Genomic DNA, 10,736 nt, shown 5'->3' with positions numbered 1-10,736 from the left:
TTTGAGTGCGCTATACGAATACTTTTAGATAGTGTTTCAAGTCGGGCACAGGTCTAACCATATTTAACATATTGATCTATTGGAAAATTTAGTTTACAGATCAACTAATCTTAATGTGTTTGTATAAGTAGCTTTTAATGAATGAGAGAAACACCTGAAAACATAATTTAGTATCATGACTGAAAGCTCAAAACAAAGCCCCTGAGAAAAGTTGCGACATATTCATCTTTATTAGACTTTATTCTACAGGATCTTTGCATGCAGCTCAGTCTTAAATGAAGACAAGTGGCAGAAAAGCTCCAGTGTTTTCACTGCTGTGCCATGGCGATTACTTTCCAGCGTCTTGCTTATTAAGTAGTTTATTCTACACACCACTAGATGTCACTATTTAGAATACCCAGTCATGTTTTACGTCTCCTCAAAGACAGAAAGTGTTAAATAACTTCAGAAGTGTAATATTTCTTCCTTCATATGTGTTTCAATACATAGCAGAGGAGATCAACTCCAGGTTATCCCCCATCTATACCTTCTATCCACCACTGTAACTATCATTGAGTTACATAGAGGAAACAAATGGAGAGAAACAAGAGAGTTTGTAGATCACAGTGTGTGACTCATATCACTTTAATACTATCATAACTATTTAATCATATAATCAATGTGATTTTTTTTGTCAATGTTCAGTTTAATTCCCCTAATGATATTTCTTGTTTGTACATCATAATGGCAGTGCATTTCATTCATGTGTTTCTGACATAAAACTGTAACGTAAGACCTCCAGCATCATAATGAAAATCATACCTGATCCATGCAGTGATGTTTGGTGAGGTCATAACTCAGAGTTGATTTCTTTAGCTTCTCCTTTTAGCTGTAATAACCAAAAACAAATTGTGATTTAAAGATGTTTTTCAAGAATGGTTATTGATTTTTTTATAAGATTATTTCTCTATTATTTTCATTCAGGGATTAATAAAAAGCAATTAGAGCTTTTAAAATCAGCTGAAATCAAGAGAATATAATGGATTAAAATATAATGCACTTTTCTCAACTTGCCATGCTTTATTCAACAAGGATCTGTTTTTATTTTTATAGTAAAACGAGTTAAATCAAAACAGCCAAAAAGGAAAGTGTCTAATAATACATACAGTTAATCAAAGAAGGTCAAAGTGCTTGAAATGAGATAGAGATCAAATAATAAAACAGAGTTGTGCAGTGACACAATTAGACAAGGACAAAACTTATTTGGACCCTCAAATCTCTGCCAGTCAGAGGAGCCACCTAGGACCTCCGAAACCCTACTAAATAACGTCAGTAAATAACCTAGGAGTTTGTTATAGTTATATTTCATGAAGAGATAAATGCAGGCAGAGCCAGCCTCTGTTACCTAAGAATCCCTTCACACCATTCCTCACATTTTCTGACTTCTAGAAAGTGATTCATGCTTTCATCTCATCCAGATTTGACTACTGTAACAGTCTTTGTTCAAGTTTAAGTCCGTCTCTTTTGCCTCGCCTGCTCGACTCTTAACAGGCATATGTAAATGTGATCATATCACACAGTTACAGCTTCTCTGCAATTCCAAGATTTTATTGTTAATTTTCAAATGTTGAATGGGCTAGCCCCTTCCTGCCTTCATGACCTTTAAACTGTGCTCACTCCTTCCAGAGCTCGGAGACTTGCTGATCAGATGCTCCTGGTTGTCCTGAGGTCCGGGTTAAAACAAAGAGGTGACCAGAGGTGACCAAACTGTGGAACTGCCACCTCTTTCATATCAGTACTTCACCAACAGTGGATATTATTAAAGCCTCTTAAAAGTCCATTTTTATTCCTTGGTGTTTAATTCAAATTGGGTTGATTTTTTTTAAAATGTGTGTTGTTTTTCTGGTAATCTATCTATATCTATTTTGTGATGTTCTTGTTTTTTTTTTGTTTGCACATACTCTGCCACGTATAAAGAATACCTACATTTGATATAGTATATATACATACACTGTAATTACCAAGTTTGCCTCAGTGATAAACAGGACAAGAAAATGATCCAGGTGTTTTTATAAAAATTTATATTATATTAATATGACAAGATATTATTTTATAAATATTTTCATAGATCAAATAGAAAAATTAATACACTGAGTAAAAGTTAAAATAAGATTAAAAAACAGAAAAACATCAGTGTGCATGTTTGTAGAAGTAAAATATTTTATTTAAAAAAAATGTGGTAATGTTTTGTAATATTTCATGCACCAGAGGGTTAAACTACAGCACTTTCATCCATGTCTGCTGTTTTAAACGTGCTTATAAATAAACTTTGCTTGAGTCGACAGCACAAATCTGAAAACAGATTACCAATCAATTAAATGTACTCAGACTCACTTAGATCAGATGTAGGTTGACTGCATTTGCTAACTAGTTTAGAGATTAGTTTCATGGGTATTTGGTCATGAACCAACATCAAAGAGGAAAATTAAGTTCTGACCTAATGGTGGTGCCAGAGGACAAGTTAGGAGCTCAGCAGCAGCTTAACGCTGCTGAATTAGACATGAACATCTATATAAAACCTAATGGTAACCCATCAGATATTCAAGGAGACATCTCAGATGGAACAACACAACTTGATATTGGCAGTAATGAGCAAATTAAAATTGCTAAGTTTCAGGGAGAATGTTAATTTAATAGCAGTTCAAACGTTTCAAACGGCTTTGACTTGACAAGTAATCAAGTCGTTGAGGTTTTTTTTTAAAATCTAAGTTTAAGAAAAAAGTTCATTTAATTTTAATTTAAATACCCAGCATTTGTGTAATTGTCTGATATAAAACTATCCTGTGAGAAGTGTCTATGTCAGCGTTTATCAGCAGCTACAAACAATCAGAGATTTCAATGTAATTTAATCCATTCACATTATGACTCTTCTTATTGTTTGGACACCTTTCAGCTGTATTACCACTATTCTTCTGGTGTCAGTCACTGCCAGTGGCCATATTATTAAGTTGACTTAATGTTTATAGCTGTAAACACTAGCAAGCCATAAATGAACCTGGGAGACACTAAAGGCCACTTTTTTACCCAAAGACTCAAAGCATTACTTTAAATTTAAAGTATGATCCTGAAAATCCAGGTCTGAACTAAAAGCAGTCAGCCTGAGTTATGCAGCTGTGAAGCTTGAAAGCTATGCCTCTTATTATAGCATTCCCCACCATCAGGAGCTGCATAAATGTGCCATTCATGCCTGCCTCATGTGTTAGTGTGTGTGTGTGTGTGTGCATGGGTTGTTGTTGTTGTTGTCTCTTCACGTGGATAATGTAATTGGCAGACAGCTCTTATCCAGGCCAGGAGAGAGGGAAGAACATAACAAGTTAGGATGTCGCCTGGATCCGTGCTTCTGGACATTTGAAAAAGAAGACATTCCTATTTTGACAAATTTAGGTTTAGGAAATCAGTTACTGTCTTTTGGTATTTTATTGGAAAGGACGGATTTCTGTTTTATAAAAATCCTTTGGAGAGTGGCAATGGGTGCTAATTTTACTCTCTGCTGCTGTCACTGCTATCTGAAACCCAACAGAGAGGAAAAGAAGGCGATTTTGGGGTGAGAGAAACACACAGACATAACAACAACCCAAATGTTCTATCTTTGCTCTTTATTTACTAAAATCAAGCTCACTTAGAAATGCTTTTTTAAAACTTATTTTTTTTCTATATTTCTCCCCAGTATGAACACCACTCCAACTTCTAGATCACTTGAACTGTTATCCAGTGGATCCAGCAGCAGTGACTCTGAGGAGGAGAGCCTGTTTGGGCCACCGTCTTCAATAAGGATCCCGTGGAACAACCAGAAGAACAAGAGGAGAACTGTGGATCCGTGGACCGCCTCACACAGACCAGCTGATTCTTGCATCAGACGTGGATGGGACAGAGAGCTGCAGGCTTTTATCAGCATGAGAGACCAGGCTGACAAGGCTACAGAGGTGAAAGAGACATGACGTACACATGAAACAGTGAGAGATAAACACACACATGGCAATAAGCTAAAGCAAAAAAAAAAAAAAAAAAAACTTTGCTGTTTTTAGGTCTGTCAACCTGTTTACAATGACTCCATGCAGCTTTAGATAATCCTCTTATGCAAACTTGGCAAATGAACCAAGCAACAACATAAAAGTCACATCTGGACAAAGGTATAGGACGTTTTTCTTTTAAAAATCCACGTTTGTGATAGTCCTGGTAACTCAGCCTCTTGTCCTTATCCGGTCATCTGGAATTCTCTAATGTAATAATCTAATATGGGCAGAGGCCACACACAGGTGACTCTTTGATTCTCCTTCATGTTATTTCACACTGGTAAACTAACTTGACCCAGATTCCATAATAATTTGATATCCACATTACCTCATTCGAATAAATTAACATGATCTTGAGTACTGTGAGGAAAGTCAGGATTTTTATCTACTTTGCTCAAAAAAAAAAAAAAAAAAAAAAAAAATGCAGCAGATACACCATGTTGCTTGGGTATGTTGCTTATGCAAACTTGGCAAAATGGACCAAGCAGCAACGTAATATGTCTAAACATGGCTGTTTAGACATATCAATTAGAAGAGCCTCTAAAGATCCCTTAATATCGGACAAAAAAACAAAAAACAAAAAGCAAAAATCAAAAAACAAAAAAACGTACTACCGTCTAACAAAAGAAACTTAAAGTAGTCATATACATAAACATGTGTATATCTATCTATCTATCTATCTATCTATCTATCTATCTATCTATCTATCTATCTATCTATCTATCTATCTATCTATCTATCTATATATATATATATATATATATAAGTTTAAGTTTTGAGTTAAGTTTAAGTAATAGGTTAATAAGTTAAGTTAAACATTTAGGTTAAAAACTTGTGGTATAGCTTAAATATGAATAAATATATAGTTACAAGTTTACATCAAATCATACTTTCTTAAAAAAAACAGGTTATAACAAATATTAGTACTTTCATGTGGGCAAATGTGCCAATTGCACTTATATTTTTCTCTTCGGCACGACTGGACTGGGTATTTATAAATGGCAAGTGAGTGTCTTGCACTTGGTTTTGCAAATGAAAGCATATCACTTTTTAGTTGATTCCCACATTTACTGAATGAAATGTCTTCCTGTTTCTTCAGCATGCAGGGCTGTCATTGGGAACAACACCACATGGCCAATAACTTAGAATTAGTAGCTGTACACACATTTAAAATCTGCACACATTTATGTGCTGTTTTGTTTTAAAAAGCTTGCTTACAAATTGTCATTTAGTAACACACACTCCACACACAGAGGCAATGTACACCTTTACTCACTAACTCAATCAGTGGCCCAATGCTTCTCATACATGGCTGTTTAGTCATTAGTTTACACTGCATTAAGGACCATGTGTTTGTGGGTTGTAAAGAAAAATTCCAGTCCAACCCCATGTTTAAATGACTACCTCCTTTACTTTGTAAACATTCTTTATTTGTTTTTTTATTCATCAATTATTTTGCAAGAACATAAGGGTGTCTAAAGATCTTTTTTTAATTTCTGAGTTTTGCTCCAGTCTTTCTGGAGATGGAACACATTGGATTGGTCACCGAGAGGCAGAACCCTCAAAATATTGAGACTGCAGCCCAGCCTTCCATAGAGGAGTTTAAATATTTCAGTGTCTCTCTCTGAGGGTTTGGTGATCATGTGGCAGTGTTCGTGTTGGGAACAGCATGCTGCAGGACACAGTGGGCACATTGTGTTAATAAAGGAATTCCTTAATGGAGATGTGGGCCAAGAGCCTGGCTGGACAGTCAAAAGATTATTCAACCAAGTATTTCCAGCATGTTGTGAGACTGTTTTTAACTTTAGGCCAAAAAAGCTGTAAATGAATCTGCAACATTAAAAAACAATTAAGCACTCAGGGTGGGGAATGATTTGCAAACACTCTGCTTTGTACAGCTTGAAACTAATATATACTGTAAGTTTTTGTCCAGGAACAAAATCAGCATGAAACATTACAAGTAGTCTAGCTGAAGTGTGCAGTTTTAATTTCATTTTGGCTCATTTTAAGAAAAGTGCAGGTGTTTTCAGTCTATATGAGTATCCTGTTCTGTTCTATTAACCCAGTGAACTGTGACCAGGAGAGTGAGCCAGCATGAAAAAAACTCACAGGACACTGAAACTAAAACTACTCAGTGAATTTAATCCATCAAATTTAGTCATTTTTATGCCATTACTTTTCCCACTGCAACACCATTATGTTTAACCAACAAGACCTCCCACTTGTAGAAAGGTAAAATGTGACTAAGAGCAAAACTGAGAAGAAATATAGCTTGTTCTGCTCATGCTGAGTAGATCTGGTAAGTAGAAACACCTGTGTATGTGATACTGTGCAGCCAGGTATATCACTGGTTTAGTGAGGTAATACGGTGAATCCTTGCAACTTCATCTTTTTGATGCTTACTTTGTGCATGCCTTGTAGCAATGCTAGCAGTGCACAGCAACACAATAACCCTTCAGTTTAATACAATTTCAGCATATCTAAAATGGTTTTATCCTATTCATTTCCCTGACTTGCTTGACTTTCTTTTAATTTAGTGCCCCCAGTGGCTTGATTTTTGGTTTGCTTTATTAAATGCTCTCAACAGCTACTCAGTCCACATGCAGACTAGCATAGTCTGCATGAACTGTACTGATAGTGTTGATTCTTTAATTTTACATTTAGTTCTGAAATCCAAATTTGTCATTTGTACATTAGTTACCAAAAACAATCCTGAAAAATAGGCTAACACTAGTGTTAAATTCCTTCCAGTCCCCTTTTTGTCAGTTCCCATTCTAATATTCTAAGACTGCTAGCATACCTGCAAAACATTAGCATGCTAACACAGCAGTAGCATGTTCAATGCACAGTGTGTGATGGAGGGCTGAAATACTTTTAAATGGTAGTTCATTTTATAATTCATATTTCATTGCTTTCCCGGCATTAAAGGAACAATAAATCACATGAAAAATAAATAAATAAATAACCCATACCTGCTAAATTATAATTTTAAAATCAGTATTGGTATTGGTTCAGAGTTTCATAAATGGTGCTTCTATATCACAAACTGAAGCTGACATGGTGTTAATGAAAATTAATCAAAACTTTCACAACTTCTGAGTCAAATTTGAAAAAACTGATTTTAAAAGTAATATTTCCATGCTTCTAAGCTTGTGTGTTTGTGTGTAGGAATGGGAGAAGCTGAACTACGACATACACACGTTACGCTATACCAGACGAGAGGTCAGATCTCGATGGAAGAAGATCCTGCTGCAGCTGGGTGAGACACAATGGTTTTTATTGTTTTCAGCGTGTATGGCTTCATGCAGTCCACCAGTTGTTGCTAGGAACTTATGAAGTCATAGCAAAAACTAGTCTAACCAATACTTACAATTTATGGTTCTTAGGGCATTTGTGAGCTGTGAAAACATGTTTCCAGGCTGAAAAATTAATCCAAGTTAACATTTAGGCAAAGTGGTTAAAAAAGGAGCTCATTTGGACAGCATCTTCCCTGCAAGCCTTGCTGTGCATGCACTCTCACTCACAGGTGGGTCAACCAGAGACAAGTGATGCAAAGCTGATGAAGGGGATGCAAAGGGGCACATCACAAGACTTTGTAAAACCATACAAAAACTAATTAGGTCGTTTGATTTATGATTATTCGTTTCATTATCTCTTAACTGTTTCAGCAATGTGTGGTACATAATATCCACAGTCTCTATAACTTGTGTATTCATTACCATTGAACAAAGTTATTTGATTGAGAATGCACGTGCATTCTCCCTCAAATTGATTTTCTAGTCTTTACTGTACTGGGATCCATAACAGTGTTTTTGTCATTTATAACACAAAAAGAGAAGCACTTCAGAAGGGCTGCAGATTTCCATTTCACTTTAATTTTGTGGTTTTTCTGAGGTAAAAGCAGATGGTCCCCGTATGGAGGATAGATGTTACAGGACAGAAGATGGTGGTGTTACACATGCTTGATCAAACTATTTAAAAAAATAAAGAAGAGAATTCAACTCAAATAAATTAATTACACTGATAAGTCATTCCACACAAGCTCGCCCAAATAAAAAAGGCAGTACTCATTTTATTATGATGCTTTTCAAAAAGATTATTATATTTAATAATCAAGTTTCACAGTTTTCATCAAATAGCTCTGTTATATAACCATTAGATAACCACTGATTTAATTATTACGAGGAATCATACAATTTGTTCTGATTTTAGGTGAATGAAGAGTTCACCATATAATTGAAGGTATTCTTGTCTTGTGGACCGATTTCAAGAAATCTTAAGTTGCAATTTTCCTATGCACTAAAAGATAATTTCACTTGGTTCTATCCTGTCTTTCCAAGTAACATATTCACTTTCTATTGTTAGTTTATTTAATTCATTTTGCAATGACAGCCTCTCTAATTATGTTAGAGAAAGTCTTGGTTAGATCAAGTGCTCCAATATGCCATGAAAATTCAAACACTCTGAAACTGAAGCAGGTAAATTGAATTCAGCCTCAATATATTTGATTAGGAACAGGTGTACTTTTCCTTTAGTAAAACAAGAATAACACTTCCTTTTTAGCGTGCCTCCCTGTTCCTCTACTTAAATTGCATTCCTCTGTCCAGTTCACCTGATCTTGATGCTTTGTGTCCCCGCAGGTTATCAGTGTGAGGTGGATTCCTTGCTGTGTGTGAACAGTCAGAGCCGGTTCAGTCGAGATCAAGAACATCTTAACAAAGCTGCCGACCTGTTGAAACAACTGCTGGACCACACGTGCCTGTTCCCACCAGGGAAAGAACACCATAACAGATACCTCTACGTCATGGTATTTTCACACACACTGTTGACACAAATATAATTAAGATACATTCATATAGTTAAACAGATAACAGTGCACAGCTTTAATGCATTGTGTCAAACATTTTCAGGAGCCTAGTTGTTGCTATGAACCTACAACTTTAAATGCAAGTTAAAGAGGCCATCCTAAGGCTGTAAAACTAAAACAACTGCATATCACTTGTTATCTAGTTAGTGGCAGTTTCCCAGAATTTCCTCCTGGAGTTTTATTTAGCTGCATATTTTCCATTTAGTAAAGTAGATCTGACTAAATGTCTTAACTGTGTCACGTGAAAACTACAGTTTCTTGTTGCTCCCTTGTATTTCACCCCCTCTGTCACTCCTCCAATTCTTATTGTGTCTTTATCATTACCTCTACCGGCTGCCATGGCTCAGTTTGTTTCATCTCCTAGCACGATGACTTAAGATTTGCATAAAAGTCTTACCAAAGATCACAGATATAGTATATTGGTCTATCATAGATGGGAATATCTTTTTCAATCAGAATCTACAACCAGCTTTATCTTGTACAGACACAGTCTCGGCCTTTTGGAATCAGCTTCTTCTTTCGTGTTTCCCTCAGGACCGCCTGGTGTCACTGGACAGTGCTGAGGACTTTGTCAGACTGGCCAAAGAGAAATATCCCAAGAAATAAGCCTGAGAGAAACAAACAGACAAGCAGAAAGGAAACAAAAGTTGGTCCGTTCTGTAAACTGGCTTTCTTTTCATATTTACCACATGACATAACTGATTTTAACTGTGGAAACTAATTTTCTCACAATGTTCAGCAACTGTTTGTTATGTCAACTGACTGAAGTTTGCTGTTTAGTCTACAACTTTTACACACAGTTCTATGTAAAAATCTTAACCTCTCTTCACCTCTCATTTCCACTTTGAAGCAGCCAGACTTGCTTTTAATCATTTAAAGTGGTCTCGAGTGAAAGTCGTCCAGGCCTGCTGCAGATCTTTTAGTTTTTCTTTGGGCATTGGCTAATTCAGTCCCATCCTTATAGCTGAACATTTTCATGGGTATTTACTTTATTTATTATCTTTTTTATTATTATTATTATTATTTTGGTAACCAATTTCAGGCACTTTTGTCACTAACATAATTTGTTCCTATTTCTTTTGTTGCTTCTATGAGATATAACACAATTGACTGACATAAAATTATATCTTTGAACCACCAAGGTGATTCATATAAGTCTGGTAAGTCAGATAAGTCTGAGGTGAGTCACAGAGAAGCATCTCACCAGAAATAGTGTCCATGGAAAGATAGATGTCCACAATGATGATTTCATTCTTAATGGAGGGAAACAGGGGGTAAAAAAAAGTTCTGTGTTTTGCCAAATAAGACAAGAGACGTGCTGCAAATAAATGGCAACGGCCTTTATCGAGTGATTAATTCTCCCCAGAACCCAGACCTCAACATTGCTGAAGCAGTGTGGATTTATCTTGACAGATAACAGAACAAAAAGCCAACATCCAAAGAAGAGCTTTGGGAAATCTTTCATGAAGTCTGGAGAACAATTCCTGACGACCATTTAAAGAAATGAGATGAGATGAGAAAGCTTGTCTAGGAGGGCTCAGACTGTGTTGAAGAATAAAGGTCATCAAAGCAATTATTGACTCTGAAGCTTGTTAGAACTGGACAAATTTTATGTGATATACTTTATTTTAATTTTGCACGTTTTACTGAAATCAATGCAACTACAACTAGATCTGTTTTCCTGACTAAATATAATTAAATTGTAACATTTTACACTAAAAGTTAAAGTCTAACTATTACAATATTCCTACAGTATTCTTATAAAGCAGAATAAATTCAAATATTCTTTTGACTCTTTTCTTAATCTACATCAACAT

General features: G+C 35.7%; 1 protein-coding gene across 1 annotated transcript; it reads left to right on the top strand.

The window, feature by feature from the left end:
• Positions 1–3,506: 3,506 nt before the first annotated feature.
• Positions 3,507–9,525, top strand: LOC121649852 (melanoregulin-like). The gene is made up of 5 exons (XM_042000952.1): positions 3,507–3,583; positions 3,707–3,962; positions 7,221–7,311; positions 8,693–8,859; positions 9,454–9,525. The coding sequence occupies exons 1-5, from the start codon at positions 3,507–3,509 to the stop codon at positions 9,523–9,525; spliced, it is 663 nt and encodes a 220-aa protein (XP_041856886.1).
• Positions 9,526–10,736: the final 1,211 nt, after the last annotated feature.

The sequence above is a fragment of the Melanotaenia boesemani genome, chromosome 12, assembly GCF_017639745.1.
Source record: "Melanotaenia boesemani isolate fMelBoe1 chromosome 12, fMelBoe1.pri, whole genome shotgun sequence".
Taxonomy (NCBI): Eukaryota; Metazoa; Chordata; class Actinopteri; order Atheriniformes; family Melanotaeniidae; genus Melanotaenia; species Melanotaenia boesemani.
The sequence above is the reverse complement of the archived record's forward strand: the minus strand, read 5'-3'. Positions and strand labels throughout refer to the sequence as shown.

What these genes read in the sequence shown, in the direction of transcription:
- LOC121649852 (XM_042000952.1), top strand. Translation starts at nt 3,507, where the DNA reads ATGGGTGCTAATTTTACTCTCTGCTGCTGTCACTGCTATCTGAAACCC. An exon ending in GAAGATCCTGCTGCAGCTGG is followed by an intron (nt 7,312 to 8,692) that starts GTGAGACACAAT and finishes GTGTCCCCGCAG; the next exon opens with GTTATCAGTGTGAGGTGGAT. An exon ending in ACAGATACCTCTACGTCATG is followed by an intron (nt 8,860 to 9,453) that starts GTATTTTCACAC and finishes TGTTTCCCTCAG; the next exon opens with GACCGCCTGGTGTCACTGGA.